The sequence below is a fragment of the Pantherophis guttatus genome, chromosome 4, assembly GCF_059756535.1.
Source record: "Pantherophis guttatus breed Tessera chromosome 4, ASM5975653v1, whole genome shotgun sequence".
Classification (NCBI taxonomy): Eukaryota; Metazoa; Chordata; class Lepidosauria; order Squamata; family Colubridae; genus Pantherophis; species Pantherophis guttatus.
Genome location: NC_142066.1, coordinates 67,018,947 through 67,043,377, shown reverse-complemented (window position 1 = coordinate 67,043,377; position 24,431 = coordinate 67,018,947). Strand labels below are relative to the sequence as shown.

Below are 24,431 nucleotides of genomic sequence, written 5' to 3'. Positions count from 1 at the left end.
GCACCAAACATCAAGCGCCAGGGCAGCCCCAATAGGACAGCTCTTTCGAACTACTCTGCCTTCCCTAAGCAGCGATAGCCCCCCGAGACTAGTAGCCGCGGCAGGGGTGTCCTTTCAGACAGGTTACAGGAGGCAAATTGGCAGCAGCGACCAGCACCATAGCTATCGCGAAGGAGGAACTTCCCTTGGTCCAGTCGGCCTGGCTGTATACAGGTTACGTGGTGGTTGCGCGTGGGTGCTAGTACTGCCTCAGAGAAAGAGTTTAAATGGTGGGAAGGTTGGCACCTTTATCGCTATGCCATTGCGGTGCCTAGCCCTTAAACCTGCCCAGTGATAAGATGGGGGGCGGTCTTATGTCATTGAGCACAGGTGGCAGTTCCTCTGGCAAGCCGGTCTATCTGGCAATGACTAGAGAAGAGTAGTAACTGCCCTTACAGCATTTGACAGGCTGAATAGTGGAGCCAGTTGCCCATAGGAATGGTTTATGCCTAGGCTTTGCCAGGCTGCATCATGGCATAGAGACCTGCCGGTGGAACAATCTGCCAACTATTAGTACCCCACCATCATTGATGAAAGGGTTGGAAGGGCGGCGACGGTGATAGAACACTGAGATGGGTCTCCATTCCTTGGAGAGCAGCCATCCCTTCTGGACTTAAAATCTTATTAGGTTATGGTTTCTAACCTGTGGCCGCCTGTCTGACATCGTGCCTGATCACTAGGTGGAGCCCGACAGCAAGCCTCTCACAGACAACTGGTTTAGTGATGGCTCTGGTTTCTTTAACCTGCACAATGCAGTTTGTCCGAGTTGGAAGTCGGGCAGGTTCCCTCCCAGGGGACCTAGACCATCAGCCTCACCGTCCACCTCCCACAGTGGGAGGCCCGCTCCAGAAGAGAAGCAGCGCCAGGTTGAGATTGGCCGACTAAATTTGTAGTTTAAATTTACTGTAAATTTACTGGTTGCTGCCTATAAGGCACTTAGCTGACTACAACAAGTCAGCTCTCTGGATATAGCTTTAATGGTGGTGACCTTAATCTCAGCCCTTGGATACTAGGGGCACCCTTACTTCAGGGGGTAGGAAGGCAGTTGTGCCTTCTCCAGGGCATACCACAAAGGCCTAATTGGCATAGCGGTGAGAACAACGCAAGGTAAGAGGCGTAGGCCCACTGCCAGAAGTTTCGTTCCGAGGCGGCTCCAGATGAACCCAGCCTACCATTTTCCAGGTGAAGCAGTGACTTATACGTGTCTCAGGGTCTTGGCTGAGACCACTCTCTGCATCACGCCTAGTGGCCATGTCAAACACTTCCTGGGTGACGACCATCTTCTGACCCGGCTTCGACAGCGGCTGCGGTCATTTTAGGGTAAGTAGAAGTTGACAGTGAACCTTAAGGGCTCTCACCTCCTCTGAGAAGAGCTTGCTCTGGCCCGATGAGCTGCCAGAGTGGGGTCCATGCTGACCTGGTACAGGCGTTCTTGTCCTCAACCGCCTCCTTCACCTCGAAGGGCCTCTTCGGGCCGGAAGGGCCACTGGCTGTCAGCCTCTCTCACTACGACCGGGGAGGGCTGTCAATTGGCTGGGTGTACTGGAATTCTCCACCTACCACAGGGTAGAAATTCATTCGGGTCTAGGGTCTGGATCCTTCGTCAAGCATGATTTTTCATTGTCTGCCGGCTCCAGTAGCTCAGACCTCGGTCTCCTTGTCCAATGGAGGGACACTGCCAAAGGATCCTAAATGCCTACGGGGCGGTTATTTATATCCCGACTATTCCAGGTCCCCAAGGTCTCGATAGGCTCTGGAGCAAGCCTCGACTTCTAGGGCCCAATTACCGTCTATATTGCCTTCCTATGGTTCGTCCACACAGGAACTCTGGTTACATTGCAGACTTCCTTCAACAGGTATGTAGGTCGCACTTACTACGATGACAGGACCTTTGGCCTTTCATCAATGACCCAGCCACCCAGGGGGCGGTCATAACCGTCCCCCTCTTTCCTGAGGGCTGCCACTACCATGTCTATATTACCCGGAGTTCAGGTTTCTTTCCAGTTACATGCACAGACCTTATTGCTTCACATGGATTGTAGTCGATAATCCACACATGTTTACTTACCTGGAGATATTGAGTTCCCTTAGCGGGTGTGGTATGTCTGCCAGGAGTCTGACACACCAGGCTTCTAGCTCGCGGCTGTCCTGGGGCATGTTTCAGGTTAGCATGCTACAAGGTACCTCCTGACTTGTCTTGGCCGGGTAAGGAGAGCCTGCCGTTCCACAGTTGGGATCCCTCTTCAGGCGGAGAAATGGCCCAGCTGGAACATGTACTTTTTGTTTCTAGGGGAGGTGGTTTCACAACCATTCCAGTGGGCCCAACATTCCTTGATGGAATAGCCGTTGACTGAGGTGGCGACCATCTTCCGTGCTCCAGACTATGGGCCTGGGGGCTTTCTGTTTGGGCCACTTCTCTATGGACAGTAACATGTGGTACACCTGCCACTACGTGGTTCTGGGGCTGTTAGTTGGATATCCACATTTTACCGGTCCCAGGGCATTTATCCGCACATCCCTTACCATCTCTTAGCGGTTTCCTTCCCAGGTCCCTGGCGCAGATTCCCAGGGCCTCTGGGTGGGGAGCCCGCTCCGATTCTCCGGACCAGATTACTCTCCATCTGGTTCATTGCACAGACGGACAGGCTCTACCAGACACGGGGTATCTGCTGAGATGGCTCTCTCTTCCGTCCTTCCTACAGCACTAGGATACAACAGGAGGGCTCCTGCTGAGCCAGTCTGCCAATTAACCAAGGAGAATGCGGCGAAAGAGCATGGGGTCTGGCTTCCTCCCAGTACCTGAAGAGGTTTTGTCCATTAGTGGATGACACCTGAGGTTAGGGAAATGGAACCCTCTGTTCAGGGCCCTTACCATTCTCCATGATCCCAGTCCATTCAACACCAGGGGATTTGGGCAGTTCATCTGCCATTGAAAGGAATCCCAGCGGGAATAAGATGCCCACATGGAGATTACGGTCATCATGCCTTCTTATAGGCCAGTACACTGGCAGGTTATGATGACCTATCCAGACACCTTCGACTAGACATCTGGCGGGGCCAGTGGCCTGCCCAGTGGTTCTCCTTTGGCATGTTTGGGATTTCTCTGCTAGTCACTTGACCCCAGCCTCTGTACTGCCAGAAGGATTTGGTCTTCCCTTCCTGCAACTTATCATCCCGGGTACCTTAGGGTTTGGTCCTTCCTTCTAGCAGCCAATCGTTCCGGGTACCTAGAGATGCAAAGGCTGATGTTTTTCAGCTCGATCGCCTCACCCTTGATGGGTCACGGTTTCGCCTAGTGGCCTGGCAGGGCGAAGGTTTCTTTCTTGATTCCAGATGTCCTCTGGAGACATCAGGGTCATTCCTTTGACTTTGGGAGATGAGAGTCGGCGGACATGACCTTCCATGCAGAATTTGGGTGCTTCCGCTACCTTGGGCACCACGATGATTCCGACAGTCATGCAGCTGTGCAGAGGCCATGGGACACACGGTCTTCTCTCTGGCTTGGGCTTTCGATCCATTTGGTCTCCTCCTTCAGGCGGAGCCAGCCTCTGGAGGACTCGCATTGAGCGGGGGATTTGGGACCAGACTACTCCCCTCCCCCGTATGACTGACTGGCTTTGGTAAGTCCCATTCCTGGATGATGTTCCCCAACACAATGGAGAAGGGGCATTGGTCCTATTTGATACTTTTCTTCTCAGGGTGCGGGGAAGATCATCCAGTCCCACCCTGGTGACAGTCTGGTCCATAGTCCGGGAGGGGGTCCTGTTTTTGCAGGTGGTGATCCTCATCATTGCTACGCCCTCATCGAACTGGGGAGGACCCAGGCAAGGAAGGTGTGGTCAAGAAAAATTAACTTGGTCTCCAAGTAGAGAAGCAGAGTATTACCCATTGCTATTCCTGGATGATCTTCCCCGCACTCTGAGAAGGAGTATCAGAAAGTGGATGCAGTAAATTCAGGCAGAATCTGAAGGTCTGGTGCAAAGCACAAAACAATTCTGTTTCCCCAAGCCCAACCCCCCCCAACCAGTCCACCGGCAGCCAATGTGATGCTGCAAGGTTGTTTTGAGAACCCTGAGGTGCTAGGCAGATAACAATTCACTCTCGGTATGACAGCCTTGGAACCAGGTTGGAACCGGCTGGGAGGGAGTCTGCTCCATCTACGAAGACAATCCCCTTCCCTTATTTTCAAGCAGTTACAGCAAAAGGATGTGAAAAATGCCTTCAAGCCGTACTCTCCCCTTTCCAACAGAATGGCAGGATACGAAAGGGGACCTGACAGCACAGGTGGCTGTTAATCTCTTCTGGACCAGAAAATAGTCTCACCAAATACCTAAGAGAAATGTCCTTCAGTTTATTAGAAAACAAAAGAACAGAACAACAGAGTAGAATAGAATAACAGAGTTGGAAGGGACCTTGGAGTTCTTCTAGTCCAACCCTATACCATTTCAGAAAAATGGTTCTCAATCTCTTCTTAAAAACTTGCAGTGTTGGAGCATTCACAACTTCTGGAGGCAAGTTGTTCACTGATTAATTGTTTTAACTGTCAGGAAATTACTCCTTAGTTCTACGTTGCTTCTCTCCTTGATTAGTTTCCATCCATTGCTTCTTCAGGTGCTTTGGAGAATAGCTTGATTCCCTCTTCTTTGTGGCAATCCCTGAGATATTGGAACACTGCTATCATGTCACCCCTAGTCCTTACTTTTTTCACTATTGAATTTCATTTTGTTAGATAGCGCCCAATGTTCGAGTTTGTCAAGCTCCTCCTGTATCTTAAGCCTATTTTCTGAGTGTTGGCTATTCTTGCTACCTTGGTGTCATCTGCAAATTTGATGAGTTCCCTACCTATCTCCTCATCCAAATCATTGATGAAGATATTGAAGAGTACTGGTCCTAAAACAGAGCCTTGGTGTAACCCACTGCATACTTCCCTCCATGTAGATACAGTACCATTGAGGACTACACATGGAGTGCAGTTGGTCAGCCAGTTAAGAATCTATCTGGTGGTGATGCTGTTTAACCCACATTTTTCTATCTTATCAAGTTGTAGGTTGTGGTCTACTTTATCAAATGTCTTACTGAAATCCAAGTAAATTATATCCACAGCACTCCTCTGGTCCACTTATTTTGTCGAAGAATGCAGTAAGATTTGTCTGGCATGAACTGTTTTTGACAAATCCATGTTGGCTTTTGGTTATGACTTTGTTTGCCTCTAGGTGTTTGCTGATTCATTGCTTATCTTTTCCAGAATCTTCCCAGGTATTGAGATCAGGCTGATATATCTGTAATTTCCTGAATCTATTTATTTCTCCTTTTTTGAAGATGGGAACCACATCAGCTTTTTTCCAGCCCTCTGGTAGTTCCCCGGTGCTCCAGAATCTTTGAAAGATATAGTTCAGTGGTTCTAAGATCACATCTGTCATTTCCTTCAAACCTTGAAGGAATCCATCTTGGTTCTGGTGATTTGAATTTGTCTTGAGTGGATAGGTGCTTACTTACCATTTTCTTGCCTATTTTAATTTGTATTCCTAATCTGTTTTTTACAGTACTGTTTTTGATAGGTTGGAATGTTTTTCCTTTTGTGTAAAGACTGATGCAAAAAACAAGTTAAGCTTGTTCTGCTTTCTCCCTGTTGCTTGTCACCTTCTTGCCATTTTGTCCCATTAATGGACCAATCGTTTCCTTGACTTGTTTCTTGTTTTCTTGTTTCTTTCATGTTGAAAGAACCTTTTTTTGTTACTTTTGACTTTTGTCGCAAACCTTAGCTTTTGAGCCTTAGCTTTCTTCACCATGTTTGCAGGCTCAATTTATTTGCTGATATTGTGCTTTGGTTATGTACTCCTCTTTCTACTTTTTATACTTGTCATTTTGTCTTTCAATTTATCAGAGAGTTCTTTCTGCAGCATGCTGGGGTTTTTTGAGACCTGTTATTTTTCTTTCTCATTGGTATTACGCTAGCCTAGGCTTTTATAATCTCATTTTTTGAAGTTTCCCAAGCTTTTTGGGTTGTTTTCCCCTTGAGGATTCTCATCCATGGAATCCTTCCCAAGCTCTAAGTTTATTGAAATTAGCTCTTTTAATGTCCAATACACCAGTTTGAGTTTGTTCTATTGCTTGTGCTTGCATAATGTTGAATTACATAACTTCTCTCAGATAAACATGGTCATTTATGTGGCTGCTTATATATTTGGGCCAAGATTATTTGGGACAGACCCATAGTCATAACACCAAACAGAAAATATTTCAAAAGTTTCGTTTACTGAAAAACTATTCATGATTATGATAGACTTTTCAAAGTGACAAATATAATTTCAGAATAACTATTATGTAGGAATCTTGAGAAATACAAAATTAGGTTTTAATAACTATAATGTTTTTAGTTACATAATGTTGCTGACCTGCTGCATGCATTTAAGATGGCCAAGTGTTTTGCTGCTGATTTTCATTTGCACTCAGTGTCTGATACATCTCACTGCAGTCTTCAACAATAGTCGGTTAGCCTTGATAGATTCTAGTAGCCTCAACAATGTTTTTCCATTGGGACAATGTCCTGGTGAAACCTTTCACCATGTTTGTCACTGACTGAAACTAAATTTTCAGGAACAAAGTCCAAATGAATGGAGAAAATCAATCTTCAGCGACATGTTGCATTTCATGGTCTTGTATACTTAAGAGGTTTGTACAACCATTTTGTGCTCTGAAGTTGCTCAGAAAATTTTTGGCAACATCCTTGAATGCTTTCCAGACAATTTTTTCTGGCCCCAGTAACAGATCTTCAAACCATTTGTCATAGATGACATATCCGATTTGTGGACCAACAAAATACCTTCCTTAATCCTGGCATCTTAGAAACCTGGGTTCAAATAATGAAAACCTTCACTGTCCTTGTACACAAAACTTTTCATCAGTGTGAGTTTCATGTAAAGAGGAAGAAAAAATATTTTTGTCAGGTCAACAAATGGTTCATGTACTACATTTTTCTGTCCTGGAACCAAATTCCTTCCGAGTGGTCGTTTCTTTTTAATGCAATGTGACTGTCTAGTATGGCTGTCCTTTCATATAAGTAGCAACAGTACATGGTATATCTGAGTGGCATTCCAAGCAGTAGAGCCACTACCTTTAGATCTCTACAGATATTCCAGTTGTACTTGGTGTATTGAATATACTTCAACAACAGTTCCACGTTTTTGTATGTTTCTTTCATGAATTCAATATCGCTAACAGGTAGTGAAGGGTGTATATTGCCATTATATAAAAACAGAAGACTTTTATACATGATATGATCATGTTAAATTACAGGTTATGTTTGTGATTAGCAGCCAAAAATCTATACACCCAAAAATGTTCAGGAAGCAAAATCTTTGTTGTGTAATATAATTAACATCACGAAACCCTGCACTCTTCTCTTCCTGCAGGGCATGGATGTTGAAGTGATTCAACATCAAAAGTGGTGCTTTGACATTAGCTAAGAGATAATGTTGAGCAGGTATATAGGCAAGAATTCCACTGAGCAGCAGCAAATTTTCCAACTTGTCTTTGCTGCTTAATTTAACTTATTTGTATTTAACATTCAGGTATATGTATTCTCTCACTACAACCTCAGAAGCAGAGATCCTGGTTATAAGGAAGTTTTTTCTCAAGGTCACTGCCGCACATCCCTAGTCTTAATATTTAAATTGCTGAAGGACCTGAATACCTAAAGAGCAACTCCAAGAGAGCAGTATTACCCTCATCCACAAAATTACCCTCATCCACCAGGTCTGCATATTCACACATTATCAGGCTGTGAATTAACAGGTTCATATTTTAACAGATGTCGTGTTTATCAACACAGCTTGAAGCTGGGATCACCAGTGATCCAATCATGGTGACCCAGGTAAGAAACAGCTGAAGATAGAATGAAGATTAGTGCTAGATTGTTACTCCCTCATGGCAAATCTAATCCTTCCCATGTCTTCTTCACCTTGGGATAAGCGGGATTCATGTGGCAAATACTCCACTCACATATTTCAATATTCAACATATCCATATAGTATCAACCTTGTAACTCTCAAGACTTTTTTCCTCTATGTATTCAAAATGGACTGTGATCAGTGTGTGTGTGTGTGTGTGTGTGTGTGTGTGTGTGTGTAGTGTATATTATGTATGTCTCTGCAAGTATATGTATAGCTATAGAGATATATTTTTCTTTCAGGCAAGGCATCAGAATTTCATTTTTTAATGTGTGTTCATAGAATAAAGTGACAATAAAGGTTATCTTATCCATGGAAGCTACCTTCTTCCACATCAGAACAGCCAAACTAGTGCCAACAATGTGATAAACCATTCATGATTGCACTTTCTGAATCCCAATGCTATAATAACCTCCTTCTTCCACTTCCATAACCGTAACACAATAGGTTTAGGGTAGGAATGCTCTCATACTTACACTAAAGCTACGGGCTGTTCTGCTCCCTCCCCCCTCCCCCCCCTTTTTTACTGATGATGATACCAATCTCTGATCATCTTGTCTCATACTTAACATAGCAGCTGACTCCACTAACTCACCTGTTTCTTGAAAGCAACCATATAGATCAGACCTACATAACTCATAAGGGGGAAGGGCCAGAATGATACCTTAAAAATACAGATAGTCCCCGACTTACAACCACAACTGAAGCTGGAAATCCTGTCCTAAATTGAGACACCCATGTGCAGTGGTGGGCTCCAAATTTTTAAACAACTGGTTCTCTGCCCTAATGACTGGCTGGGCGAGCGTGGCTGAGGAGGGGTGTCATGTGACTGAGTGGGCGTGGCTAACTCTACGTCACTTGTGTAGGTGGTACCAGTATGGGACATGCAGGGTTGGAGAAGGAATCTAGGGGTCTCCTAGGGGACGGAAGGAAAGAAAGATCCAACCTGTTTGTGTGTGTTTGTGTGTGTGTGTGTGTGTGTGTGAGAGAGAGAGACAGACAGACAGACAGACAGACAGACACTGCGTCAAGCTAGACTGGGAAAGCTGACTGCGAGAGGAAGAGAAGCTGGGTAAGTTGGACCCAGATGCTTCCCGGGTCCCCTCATCCCAGAAGCAGCAAGTTCACACTCTCTCCTCTCTGCTAGCCCCCTTCTTTGCACAGGATCTCCCAGCAGCAGAGATGGACAGGGAGAAGGGGGGCAGCAGCAGCAACTAGCATTGAGGGGAGAGTGCCACACAGAAACGGGAGCACACAGAAACGCCACCCCCTTCTCCCTCTCTGTATCTGTTGCTGGGCGAAGAAGGGGGCTAGCAGAAAGGAGAAGAGTGTGAACTTGCTGCTTCTGGGATGAGGGGACCCAGGACAAGTCTGGAGCTGGCTCACCCGGCTTCCTCTCGCAGCCAGCTTTTTTGAGCCGTTTTCGGCCATTTTGGGGGCGTTTTTAGGGCTGATTTTGGCCTGAAAACAACATGCTTTTTGGGTGGCTTTTTGGACAATTTTGGGTCAATTTCAGGCCTTTTTCAGGCCGTTTTCCAGGCGAAAAACAGCCCAAGAAACAGCCTGTTTTGGGGGCATTTTTCAGGCTGAATTTGTCCTGAAAAACGGGCGGGGTGGGGCCAGTTGGTGGTCCGATTTGCTGGTTCTCTGAACCGTGCAGAATCGGAAGAACTGGTTCAGGCGAACCGGTCCAAACCGGTAGCAGCCCACCTCTGACCACGTGACTAGGCTATAAAATGTTGCAAATCATGATCATGTGACTAGGATGCTGTAATTAGTCAGAAAAGTATGTAAAAGGGAAATCATTAGCTTTGTGATTCTATCTCTAGAAGTGTAGGATATTTTAGTAAATGGGGAGCATGTAACCAATATTAATTTGGAGAAACAAATTCATGGCTGAGATGAAATGAGGAACAAGACTTCTTCAGCTGATCTTTTGACACAGTTGTTATTTTTTTAAAATTTGTGAATTCTAATTTATATAAGATTTGAAGATAAAAGGCACTGTCTTGAACTGGACAATTATTTGTTTGAAATGGTATAGGTTTTTCTATTTGAGTAGGTTGGACTAGAAGACCTTCAAGGTTCCTTCTAACTCTGTTATTCTGTATTAGGCTTGATAGTTATGCTTTAAATTTCAGTTATGTAGTCCCTTTAAATAATTAGGCATTTAACTAATTAGGTATCTGCATCCAGCAGCAGATCTCAGAGCATCTTTAAATGAAGTTCCAAATAGAGTGCATATCAATATTTCAATTATGTTATTAACTGAATGGATGAGTGCTGATTGGATATCACCAGGGATAATTGCCTAGGCTATTTTATGTTGGACATAGGGCCTTTTTGTCACTGATGCCATTTATGAGCATAGAGAATTCCTGGATTACAGAACAGCTCAAATATCAGATATCTCTTCTTTCAGAAAGGTTCAATCAGAATAGAGCTGGAAGGGACTTTGGAGGTCTTCTAGTCCAACCCCCTGCTCAAGCAGGAGATCCTATACCATTTCAAACAAGAGATTATCCAGTCTCTTCTTTAAAACCTCCAGTGATGAAGCACCCACAACTTCTGATGGCAAGCTGTTTCACTGGTTAATTGTCCTCACTGTTAGGGAGTTTCTCCTTAATTCCAGATTGCTTCTCTCCTTGATTAGTTTCCATCATTGTTTCTTGTCCTCTTGGCTGAGAAGCAAAATGTCTTCAATGAAAAAACAAGAAAGACCACTTGGCTCCTGAAAAAGCACTTTTGGGACAACTATGACCTGGGTGACTGAGAATCTCCATAGACTTTTAGCTATGCATTTTGGGATGAACATCCTTCAAATGGTGTGGGCGTATGAACAGATTTCCAGAAAAATTTCAGACTACAGGAACCATTTGCAGTTCAGTTTGAGATGCAGACAACACAGATTCATGCCCAATAGCCTGCTCCTGTCTTTAACAGTGAAGGGATATAGAGCAGAAAACTGCAACCAAGAAGGCTCCACACCCATTTGTGGGTCATCAGGGTACTCAGGTGACTCTGAGGACACTGATAAACCTCCAAGTGGCCTTAATGACTCTCTAAAAGAATGCAAATGACCAGCTGTCTGCAAGGAATATAAATCTTTCCATTACCCACCACCAAATCAGAGCTGAAGAAGCTTCTTGGATGAGAAGCTTTGAAGACAGGTTGAAAGAAAAAACAAAAAAGTCCAGTTGCCTCCTGAAAAAGCACCTTTGGGACAACCATGACCTGGATAACTTTGCTTGTTGGAAGCTGGCAAAGAAGTTTGTAAATGGTGATCATGTTACTGTGGGATACTGCAACATTAGAAGTTTATGATATGACTAAAGATTTTAAATTTATATTATCAGGAATCTGCTTCAGAACCATGTTTTTTTGTGGTGTTCCAGAGAAGGCGAAGTACATGGAGGAACCAAAGGAATGGATTACATAGGATAGTGTATTGGCTTCAACTTTTTTTAAATATTTACACCAATTATCAGCCACTTCCTAAAGGTAGCAACAACTATATGTATGTTGATGATCAAGCAATGGTAGTACAGACAAAATCATTTGAAAAGGTTGAACAACCCAGATTGACTGACCCAGATTAAATCCTGCAATATTACCCTGAGACGCATATATTTACCTCATTCATGAGGTTGAACAATGTTTAACTGAAGCCCTGGTAGAGCTGGATCGATACTATTACAATAATCAGTTAAGACCAAATGCAGCAAAAATTCAGGTACGCACCTTCCATTTTTCACTAAACAGGCTGCTAGGAAGCTGCATATTATATGGAAAGGGATGTTATTGGAACATTGCCACAAACCTAATGTTTAGGGGTCACTCTATATAACATATAAGCAGCACTATATCAACACTAAACTGAAGGTCAGTGGATGAAATAACATGCTCAGGAAATTAATGAGCTCTACCTGGGGTGCCAAACCAAGGGTCCTTAAGACAACAGCTCTAGCTCTTTGCTACATAGCAGGTGAATATGCCTGACTAGTCTAGTATAAATCAACACATGCTGAGGAAGTAGATATTGTTATGAATGAAGCTAGCAGAATTATTACCAGATGCTTTAAACCTACCCCTCTAGATAAGATGTATCACCTAGCTGGCATTGCCCTACCTGCTGTTTGCAGAGAAGCAGCAGCATATAGAAAGGCGCTCAAATCATCAATATCTAAACAACATTCTTTCCACGGCCACAACCAGCTCACCAGAGTCTAAAATCAGGAAAAGCTTCCTTAGGTCAACAGAAGACTTTGAAAGCAGAATGGATCTATGGAAAGCTTCAAAGAACCAACACTAGATGGAACCAACGGAAGAGCTAGCACTTGGGGCTCATTAAAGCTGGGAAGTATAGAAATCATTAATAGACTGCCTATGGGTACAAGATCCAGAGATACTCTGAACAAATGGGGCTATCCAGTTGCTTCTGCTCTTTGACGTGGCAGACAAAAACACATATGTATACCTGTTCTTTGTGCTCCGATCAGTGTAAACCTGAGGCCCTTATGGCAGCACGACAGAATGCAATTAATGTTGCTAGTTTCTAGGCAAGATCTGTTTAATTTGTTCATATTTTAATATTGTTTTTATATTTTAAATTTTATGCAAGTTAGTATGCCTTATTTTAATTGAAATATTTCTGACAAATACTGCAAATCATTATTGTGAGCCGGGTGCTAGGCACCTGAATTACAATCACATGATTGCTGTGTTGCTGCAACCATTGTAAAGTATGAGAACCAGTCATAAGTACCATACATTCAGCTCTGTCGTAAGTTCAAATGATCCCTGAATGAGTGATTATTAAATAAGAATTACATGTAATTACACAGAAGGTGTTCTCCTTTTCCTTTTATCTTTTTTAATTTGCATGTTTATGATTCTTTCCAGAATATAAATCCAAATATACATACATAGCACAAATGTAGTACAGGTAGTCCTCAACTTACAACAGTTTACTTAGTGATTGTTCAGTTACAATGGCTACAATGAAAAAAACTGACTTAGACCATTTTTCACACTTATTTTATTTATTTATTTATTTGTTTCCATTTCTATACCGCCCTTCTCCAAACAGGACTCAGGGCGGTGAACAGTCAAAGTAAAAAACAGAACATACAAAATTTAAAAACAGTTTAAAATAATTAAATATTTTGGCCGTAAATTAAAACAACCCAATTTAAAATCAATTTAAAATTTAACTCAAGCCAGCCCAGCTAGTTGAAATAAATAGGTTTTCAGGGCCCAACGAAAAATCCGGAGGTCTGTTATTGTACGTATCTCTGGGGGGAGGTTGTTCCAGAGGGTGGGCGCCGCCACAGAGAAGGCTCTCCCCCTGGGGGTCGCCAGCCGACATTGTCTGGCGGACGGCACCCTGAGGAGGCCCACTCTGTGCGAGCGTACTGGCCGGTGGGAGGCTATTGGTGGCAGAAGGCGGTCTCGTAAGTACCCCGGCCCTAAGCCATGGAGCGCTTTAAAGGTGGTCACCAACACCTTGAAGCGCACCCGGAAGACCACCAGGAGCCAGTGCAGCTCGCGCAGGAGAGGTGTCACATGGGAGCGCCTCGTCGCCCCCATAATCCCCTGCGCGGCCGCGTTCTGGACCAGCTGGAGCCTCCGGGTGCACCCCAGGGGGAGCCCCATGTAGAGAGCGTTGCAGTAGTCCAGGCGGGAAGTGACGAGTGCCTGAGTGACTGTGTGTAGGGAGTCCCGATCTAGAAAGGGGCGCAACTGGCGTATCAGGCGAACCTGATAAAAAGCCCCCTTGGCCACGGCCGTCAAATGATCTTCTAAAGACAGCCGTGCATCCAGGAGGATGCCCAAGTTACGAGCCCTCTCCGTGGGGGCGAGTGATTCGCCCCCAATAGCCAGCGATGGCGTCAGCTGGCTATATCGGGACGCTGGAAGCCACAGCCACTCGGTCTTGGAGGGGTTGAGTCGGAGCCTGTTTCTCCCCATCCAGGCCCGCACGGCCTCCAGGCACTGGGACATCACTTCAAGGGCATTGTTGGGGTGGCTTGGGGTGGAGATATACAGCTGGGTGTCATCAGCGTACTGATGCAACTCCACTCCGAAGCCACTTATGACCATTGCAGCATCCCCATGGTCATGTGATTTACATTTGGATGCTTGACAACTGACTCATGACGGTTGCAGTGTCTTGGGGTCATGTGATCATCTTTCTGCACCCTTCTGACAAGCAAAGTCAATGGGGAAGCTAGATTCACTTTACAACCATGATACTAATTTAACAGCTGCAGTGATTCACTTAACCAATGTGGTGAGAAGTCATAAAACTCATTTAAAAAATTTCTCACTTAGCAACATAAATTTTGGGCTCAATCGTGGTCATAAGTTGAGGACTATCTGTATATAATTTTGCTGTAACCCTTGAGTCACCATTCTGCAACTATATTCTCTATCTCTCTCAGTTTGGTGGACCTCAAAGATCCAGCAGGAAAAAAAAAGGTTGAAAATTAAATCAAGAATTTTGAGCACCTTAACCTTAATACACTTTGATTTATTTTTAGGTTTCATCTTGTGAGAAATGCCGATGTGAGGCCAATGGTGAAGTAGTGTGCACTGTGTCTGCTTGTCCTCAGACTGATTGTGTGGACCCTGTATACGAACCAGATCAGTGTTGCCCCATCTGCAAAAATGGTAGGTAACAGATGAAATTTTTTGGGCTTAAGGATTTCAACCCTCCCCCAACTGAACCCCAACCCCATTGTTACATGTAGTCATTAGCTGAATAATTACATTCCAAAAACATTTTTGTGTGTACATGATCCAGAAGTATAAAGCTGAGCAAAAGTAGCATAATTTTACCTAACTCTTTTCAATTGTTTTAATTTTTAAACTGTTTAATTATGGGTTTTAATACAGGGGTGCTTTTAAATTGTGGGCCAAATTAATTTAATCGGATTTTAATACTGTTTTTAAAATTTTGTATTTCTTGTGTTTTATCTGTTGGCTGTTCACCGCCCCGAGTCCTTTGGGAGAAGGGCAGTATATAAATATAAACAATAAATACATACATACATACATACATACATACATACATACATACATACATACATAAAATAATTGAAATATGCCATATTCTTAGTGTATGTCTAATGTCTAAAGAAAGAATTGCTTCAGAATGACCTAGGGAAACTAAGGATATAAATTTTGTGGCATATCTGATTTGGTTTTTAATTCATGTGTTATGTTTGAAGTATCTAATAATAGATTATTGATTTAATAGATTGTTTTAAGTATATATTGCATATTTTTCTGGTTTTGAGTATAAAACCTGGATATGCTATCTGTGCTAATTTATACAATTCATTTAAGTTTCCCTGTCATATTAATATTATCTTCCAATATTTTCAATCTTATTTTATCTATTTTATTTTTGCTACAGTTAATCTGTATTTCATAATAACTACGCTTTTTTTATTACAGGTACCCCTCAATTTACAATAATAACTGAGCCCAAAATTTCCATTGCTAAGCAAGACAGTTGTTAAGTGAATTTCACCTTATTTTACAATATTTTTTTTGGCACAGTTAAGTGAATCATCGCAGTTAGTAAGTTAGCAACACAGCTGTTAAGTGAATCAGGCTTCCCCCACTGACCTTGCTTGTCAGAAGATCAGAAAAGATGATGAGAAGACCCTGGGCACTGCAACCATCATAAATACATGCCAGTTGCCAAGAATCCAAATTTGATCAGATTTTCTTTTCCTGTTCCCAAGGCTTTTTCGAGGCTTTAACAAATCTTTTTCGTAAGTCCAGTAAGGAGTCATTGTCCAGGTCACTCTTTTGGCTTATCATTGTATTTCTATTTTAACTGTCATCTCTGTCTTATAATCTATTTTTGTTTAATTTTCCAATATTTCATCTTTATGTTCTACTTTTTCAGAATCATATAAGGCTTGTTTCAATGTAATGGTATGTGGGTATGACCTTGGCATACAAGGGATACTGCCCAAGGAATGATTAGATAAGAGAGGGCATAACCCACAGCTGCACAACGGGCAAAAAAACTCCTTAACTATTCAGGTTGTAGAAAAAACAGCAGAAGATTTATATTATCAGACTTGCAAGATTCTATTAGCATATCTAGAATTAGCTCATCTGGTCATGTTTGCTTACCTGGGAAATGTTCAGTTATTTATCCTGTAGATCCTCTAAGATATTCTTTTTGCACATCACTCATTTTTAAAAATATCTTTTGGGCATAATCTATCCGTAGAAGCAGAGAACATTGCTGACATTGCAGCTGCTATTTCCTGTCCCCATTCTTCATTTATCTCCTGGAGCATTTCAGCTGTCGTATCGTTTCTGTCAATTTGTCACAATGCTGACCAAAGGCAAAGGCAAGCCTGTCTCTTTTTTCCTTTTCTTTTATGCCTAGAATCTTTAGTCCCCTCTGGTATCCAATTTCTGGAATCATAAAATCTTGATTTTCTCTTACAACTTATCTAGGGTAGACAAGCAATTTAGTTCCCACGGAGGAGCTATTTATTATTTCTAAAGTCTTATGGCAAAATTCTTAATATTCCAAATTTGTACAGTCCCTTAATTTGTTAATAATTTTCTTGAATTAAAAATTTAGATTTTGTCATTTATTTTAGTCTTTCCATTCTTAAACTTATCATTAAATTTTTCTTTGTTCTAGAATGAAGTTAAAGTCACTAGATGCACTTTGATTTGTAAACTTGTATTTTTGAGCATGTCTATTAGCTTTGAGATAGTTAGATAATTTCTGAAAGTTATTAGAAAGTGAAGTTTGCAAAACCAATATCCTTGAATAGACCGTGCCACAGATAAGTATATGGATGGTTTCACTTGTCTCTCAGAACCAGAGGAAATCATTATCCTGCAGTTTCTTTGGAAGGAGCAATCAGCAACAAGTAGACAATCATCCATTTTCTTCTTATCAGGAGATACTCCATGGGAATGATCTCCTTGCTGGCCCTTTAATGATACCCACATCATCATCTCCACTTATTCAGAGATGTGCTAGCTTGTCATTCTCATTAAAGAGTAAATATATAACTTAATCTTCTTTCACATGATATCCTTTCAAATTTTTGAGAAGTACTAAAATATCCACCCTATCTTCTTTTCTCAAGACCAAAAAATCTATATTTATAGGTCTATTTATTTAATGGATACATAATTAACAAAACAACCTTTAAATTTTTTAAAAATTAAAAATGTAAACTAAGAAAGAAAAATTTATATTATATTTTATACATCCAAGTCACACATTTAGTAATGAATACATTATAATTATATGAATAGTATAATATATTATTATAAAATTACAAAATCTGTCATTCTAACATATATTACTGCTTCCTTTAGAAAATACTGCCCTTTCCAAAATATTGTCACACATGTCTAATAACTACATCTAGAATAATACCAATTTCCAATTCTTCTAACCATTCCCTGCCATCAGGGCCGGATTTAGATGAAAAGAGGCCCTAGGCTATTCCACTTATGAGGCCCTTTCACCTATAGTGAAAGTGTAATTTTAATTTTGCTAACAATTTGAATGTAGGGAATGTAGGCCCCTCTTGATCTTGAGGCCCTAGGCTGAAGCCTAGTTAGCCTATAGGAAAATCCGGCCCTGCCTGCCATGCTTGACATAACTATAATTCTTGATTAATTTCAAAGTTTTAGTATGTAATGTTAAGATCTTTAACATTTAAAGATTTTCCCATAAATCTGCTTTATTCATTAATATATTGGTGGCACAGTGGTTAGAATGCAGTATTGCAGGCTAATTCTGCTGAATGCCAGGAGTTTGATTTTGACAAGCTCAAGGCTGACTCAGCCTTCCATCCTTTAAAGTCGGTAAAATGAGGACACAGATTGTTGGAGACAATATCATGACTCTAAACTGCTTAGAAAAGGCTATAAACCAAACGGTATATAGTATAAGTCTAAGTGCTATTGCTGTTGTTATTATCCTCAAAAGAAATCAAATAATAACATGACCATATCATAAGAATCAATGAATTCTCAACAGTTTACACCTCAGGAAGTAAAATCTGATGTCTATCCCTTCACGTACATATCTGGGGAGTCCAGTACACCCTAAATATATTTTATTTATCAGCTTAAATGCAGATTTGCTGATATCATTTTAACATTTTAAAGTTTTTTTAAGGTCTTTATTGGAGATTCCAGTAAATGTTTAAGATATTCCACGAATATCCACTTTAAAAACATTCTTGAGCTTTGAAAGAGATGTTACATATTTTAATTCTGTCAAGGATTGCTTCATTTAATTCTGTCAGAAATAATGAATTGGGTAGTTGTTTAAAATGGATTTGTAAAACAGCAACTGCTTTTTGGGGGAAGTGGACAGTGCACATATGAAGCTTTTTATCCATATATTAAGGTGATCAATAATTTCCTCTGATATTTTAGTGGAGTATTGTTTTTTGAGTTAGTGATATGGAGAATAGTTCTAAATAAAGTCATAATATTTGACATTGACAATCTATGCAATATGAAGAGTCTGTTCAAAAGGACAGATGAATTTAGAATTCTAGAAAATAATAATGAATATAAAATGTTTCTTATGTAATATTACTATTGTACCACAACAGCATGAAAAGAAATTAGTATAAACTGTTAACATATTTTCCAGTATTCGTAAACTGAATAAAAGATATAAATGTCGTTTTGAAAAATTATTCATGTATAAGTGTGCATGTGTGTGAATATATATACACACACATACCTACACACAAAGAGATTCATTTATTAACATTTATTATAAAACTCAATCATGTAGCTAGCCATTGACCAAATAAATAAAATAAAAAGAAATTCAGCAGTTTTCTGAATCATGGCTTCCTAAAACTAGCAATTTCTCTAGAATCAACAAGATGTTTAAACAATTGTACTTACTATTACTTCTTTCGTTATTTCAGGATTTTAAAGCATTACAGGCTATATGGAATAAAAAAATTGTTCACAACAAGAGAATCGCTCTTGATTGTCATTCATATTAGGAATCTATTAAAGCTAATCTTTAGCAAGATTAAGATTTGGAGAATATTTCTTAAAATAAATTAAAACCTCACAAAGAAACAGCCCTAGTCACTGTGTAACTGACTTTTAGTAATGAAGAAATTATTCAATATATGTACATTGAGCCAAGGTGACTGGGGAAACAAGATTAAAAAGCTACATATTGTTCTTCACATTCTCTTCTTCTCTTTGATATTTTATGATTTCTTGATTTCTTGCATTTCTTCTTAAGTATAATTGTGCTTAAAGTTATTGTTGTTTGTTCTTTGTCATGGGCATCTAGTGTACCAGGAATAATCATTACTGGGCTTTTATCAGCTGAGAGTTAGAAAGATAGCAATCCATTTTCTGAAAACTATATTAGTGGTGAATATGGTGGAAAAAATGGGAGAGAATTTTTTTTTACAGACAAAGTAAAATTATACATAGTTTCACGTAGACCTTCTGAAAATATCCTCTTTTCTGTGGTTATTTTCACTATGACAAAAATGACTTTGAAGCCATTTTTTGAGGTTAAATTTTTAAGTTTGCTTGTGATTTAGTTATTTAGAAAGGAATGGATATAGGCAGCACATATGTGGCACCAAGGAATACCTAAACTATAACACTAAATCATGGTTTATTTGTTGTTTCAATGCATAATACATAGGACGCCTTATTTTTCCATTTTTCTTACAAATCAATAATATACTCTTCAAAATGTAAAAAAAAAGTTCTTGCAGTAAATTAAATAGATTTTGACTGTTCCATTAAGTTCTACCCAAATTATGATACTTCTGACTTATATTTGATAAAAATGGTAATTTTCTATTAAAAAGAGTGAAGCATAATAGAGATTGCTTGTCTTTAGTCACAAATTCGTAGTGGATTTTTTAAAAAAGTTATTCTGGATTCCCATGAGAATTCCTCATTTTAAAGACTAATTTAAGTTTGTATCAAAACTACCAAATAGATGTTACATACATTTATTAGTATGATTTATTTTTCAAATATAGTTACATGCAAGGAAATAATACTTTACATAGCATCCAGTTTGCATTTTTTATTCTGTAAATATAAAAAATTAAACAGAAACAGTTCACTTATTCTGCACATGTGGAAATCGCATTGCCTCAGCAAATTGCAAAGAATGATAGTTTTCTCTGAGACTTTGAGAGCACACCAATTTTTTTAAAAAACCATGTTTAAAATCTAATCAGTTTCCTAATTACCTTTATTTTAATAATGCAGAGGTTTTTAGAGCTGTCTTATGTATGGGGAAACATGGTGTACATTTGTTAGTATTGGCATACAATTCTAAGATTAGAGACAGAGTGAGGACTACAAAGATTGGAGGATGAACCTTTTCACTGTTTGAACTCTTGTTTCACCCACTAAAGGAATTTTCAGACTCTCAAATTCCCAGATTGATTTTTGCCTGCCAAAATACTACTGGTTTGGACATCTGTACCCTATTAAAAGGTAAAAATCTCACATTTCTGCTCAAAATTTCCAAATGTGAGATATTTTTGTTAGCAGGAATGCTTAAAGTTGCTTCAAGTTTATTACCAGTGTGATGGATACACAACAGTTTTCATTTATTTTGCTGGAGAGAAAAGGATCCAGTGAAAGGTTTCTCCTTTCTTTTCCATCAAGAAACTGAAAATTGGAAGATGGATGGATGTGGAGGTCAGCTGGGTAAGTGCTTCCAAAGGGCTGATTAGGGCCTGATACAATTCCCTGGAAGTTGCACATTTTTAGAAGGGCTTTTGCATCGTAAATATTACTGCTGTCTAGAAAATATAGAATTCTGTTGTATTCCACCAGACCAACATTTCATTCTATTTTAAGGGTTTGCTTCTTTCTTGACAGTTGGTATATATGTCCAATCACAACATGTCAATGAAACTTTATTTACTGTGAATAAATAGGGCATAATTAGTTTTTTTTAAGTATTACAGAATTATAGGTGTATCATAAAGTTGTTTTATTTTATAACGTCATTTCTCAGGAAAAATGTCAGACTTCCAAAAATGTGTAAAATTTAAATTCTACATTTATTAAGATGTTTATATAGATATGATTAGTAGTTTTTAATGTAACCTAGTTTCTATAGCTGTGATGGCGAACCTATGGCACGCGTGGCACAGGTGGCACGCGGAGCCATATTGCCTGGCACACACAGTGGTGCCCGGTCCTCTTCTGGATTTCTGGTGCACGCATGCGCACCGGCCAGCTAGTCTTCTGGTTACTGGTGCGCATGCGCATGCGATGATCAGCAGGACTTCACATAGGCGGCTGTGCCAGAAACCAGAAGATCAGCTGCCCAGCTGATCGTCCCACACGCATAGTCGCCAGTAACCAGAAGACTAGGTGGCTGATGTGCATGCGTGAACCTGAAACCAGAAGTTTATTTCCCGGCACACGCATGCCCACTGGGCAGCTTCTCTTAGCACACATGCGCACCGGCCATGCGATTGGCAGCCACTTCTTGGGATCCACATTGGAGGCCATTTGTGCTGGCAAACCAGCGCTGGGGGGGGGAGAAAGAGGGGAATGCTCTTTGCAGAGGCGGAGGCTCCTCCTCTTGCCAGTTTTGCTGTTGATTTCGGGGTTTGCCTGGGGGGGGGAGAGAAAGTCCTGGTTGGGGGCAAATCCTCTTTGCAGATGCAGCAGCAGCTCCTCCTCCTCCTCCCCCTGCCAGCCTCGCTGTAAATCTCAGGGTTTGCCTTACTGGGGGGGAAGAAGGGAGGGGCGGAAGAAAGGTGCTGGTGGGAGAGATATCTGTGGTGCCAGTGACTGCAGCCACACTCCAGAAAAACCCCATTGGAGCCCCAATCAGCCGTGTGCAAGGTGGTGGCCAGAGCAAGAGAAGCAGGATGCCAGACGCTCAGCTCTGCAGACACACAGAGCTGGGGGCATGGGGCTTCCCTACATAAGTTTGCCAGCGCCACTGCCTCTTTGCTGGCAAAGTTATGTAGGCAAGCCCTGCGCCCCGCCAGCACAGAAATTGCCTGACCGGCTCCAATGGGGCTTCTCCAGAGTGTGGTTAGAGTCACTAACACCACAGACATTTCCCCCCCCTCGGACTTTTCTCCTCCCCCCCCGTAAGGCAAACCCCAAGTTTTATGGTGAGGCTGGCAGGGGGAGGGGGAGGAGCCGCCGTTGCCTCTGCAAAGAGGATTCTACCCCCAACCAGGACTTTCTCTCCCCCCTCCAAAGCAAACTCAAAGTTTTACGGTGAGGCTGGCAGAGGGAGGAGGAGGAGCCGCCGTTGCCCTTCTTCTCTGGCTTCTCCGCATCCCAAGGAGACACACACACACCCTGCACTCAGCAGCCACTTCAACCGGCTTCGCTTTCTTGCATCCCACCCGAGCCATCTGTTTCAAGTCGAGGAGGATGCAGGGAGATGGTCGTGTCCCTGTCTCAAAGTCCCCTCTTGACTCCAGATGGGTTTCCCAGTTGTGTCCCTGAGTCAACCCCGGGGAAGGAGCAAAAGTGTGTGTGTGTTTCCTTGGGTCGCGGAGAAGCCAGGTAGGTTTGGATCACGGAATGCTGAAAAGTTAACCCTCGACTCTGCAGATCCCCCCATAGCCATCCACCAGCGCCTGGATAGGGTTGCTGAAAGTAGAGGCTCCTGTAAATTAACGTGTGTTCATGTCTGAAGGCTACTCCGGAGAGATCAGGATCGGGGTGCTTATTTGCCAAATCAATTTTTTGGAAGGAAAAGAGAGAGGTGGCTGGAGGGGAATGAGGGGGGGGGAGAGAGAGAGTTAACTTTTCAGCACCTCTCCCATCCCGCGATCCAAACCCAACTGGCTTCTCTGCGTCCCAAGGACACACACACACACCCTGCACTCAGCAGCCACTTCTACCGGCTTCGCCTTCTTGCCCCCATCCGAGCCATCTGTTGCAAGCTGAGGAGGACATGGGGTGATGATCGCGTCCCTGTCTCAAAATCCCCTCGACTCTGGATGGGTTTCGCAGTTGTGTTTGTCAATGCCGGGGAAGGAGCAGAAGGGCAGCCAGAGTTTCTCCTTTTCCATGCCCTGAAATCTTTTGAGACTAATGAAATTCACTGCAAAACAGATTGAAAAAGAATAGACCTCAGCTGTACTTATGCTGCCTTGGAATCTAAGTGGGTTAGGAATGCTAAGAAGATGTCTTAGATGTCTTGTGTTGAGCTGTCTGAAAACAGCTGTGAACAAAAAGGCAGTCAGTGCATTAAGGACAATTGAGAAAACCAGGGCTGTGGAGTCGGGAGATAAATGTTCCGACTCCGACTCCAACTCCTCAGTTTTTTGTACTTCCAACTCCGACTCCAGGTACCCAAAATTTACTCCGACTCCTCGACTCCGACTCCACAGCACTGCCAGGGCTGTGGAGTCGGGAGATAAATGTTCCGACTCCGACTCCAACTCCTCAGTTTTTTGTACTTCCAACTCCGACTCCGACTCCAGGTACCCAAAATTTACTCCGACTCCGACTCCTCGACTCCGACTCCGGCTCCACAGCACTGGAGAAAACAGTTGAAAATAGCAGACAATAGGATCAAGCTTCTTTATAAACTTTATATTTAATTCTCATTTTTTGTATTATTTTGGTCAGACATCTCCAAAATAATGTAATAACAACATAATATAATTTATTTTAGAAATAGATGATAGAGCATCTTCCACATACAAAGAATTTTTAAAAAAATCAAAATGCTTCCATTCAGAAGAGGTAGAGACAAGATGCTTTGGGTTTGGATGTTTTTTCATATATTTCAATAGCTGCATCAAGGAAAGCAACTTTGGCTATACATTTTATTCAATCCTACAAAGAAACTAAAATGTTAGCATTGGTTCCCTTAAATAATACTTCAAAATTTCACTTCAAGTTTAATGGAACAACCCTCCTAAACTTATTCATTTTATATTTAATCTTGCAAATTTCATTTCAATAATTGTTTATTAATTTTCAACTACATTAAATGGAAAATTCAAATTTCCTTCTTGAAATTTGGATTAGATCCAAATTTTATTAAAGAGGCCTCAACATCTATCTAAAGAGAATTAGGCTGTTTTTTTATATCAGTATTTTGAATTATTTTTTGTGATCAATGCATCCTCTTACTTTCCAGGTAATTATATAAAATAAAATCATCTTTATGTCATTAAAAATCATTTTTTTTTAATGGAGGAAAATCATTTTTTTAATGGGAAGGTGTTACAAATATATAATACAAGGCAATGTTTCTTAAACTTGGGTATATGGATTTCAACTCTCAGAATTCCCCAGCCAGCTTTCTTTGCGAGGGAATTCTGGGAGTTTAAGTCCACATATTTTCAAGGTTGAGAAATACTAATATAAGGCATTTACTAAACTCTAGAGTACAGACTCTTTTTTGCCTTTTCAAGTCTCTTC

At 41.4% G+C, this 24,431-nt stretch overlaps 1 protein-coding gene across 2 annotated transcripts in view; it reads left to right on the top strand.

Moving 5' to 3' along the window:
• The window catches only part of VWC2 (von Willebrand factor C domain containing 2), a 58,406-nt gene that overhangs the window by 21,069 nt on the left and 12,906 nt on the right, over window positions 1–24,431 (top strand). Inside the window, exons 3-4 of one of the 2 annotated variants that reach the window (XM_034416421.3) lie at window positions 14,531–14,660; window positions 16,243–17,139. In XM_034416421.3, the coding sequence (XP_034272312.1) occupies window positions 14,531–14,660; window positions 16,243–16,445 (333 nt within the window). In that variant the 3' untranslated portion in view covers window positions 16,446–17,139. Of the gene's footprint in view, window positions 1–14,530; window positions 14,661–16,242; window positions 17,140–24,431 lie in introns of those variants that run through there. The other variant, XM_034416423.3, reaches the window with a different exon arrangement.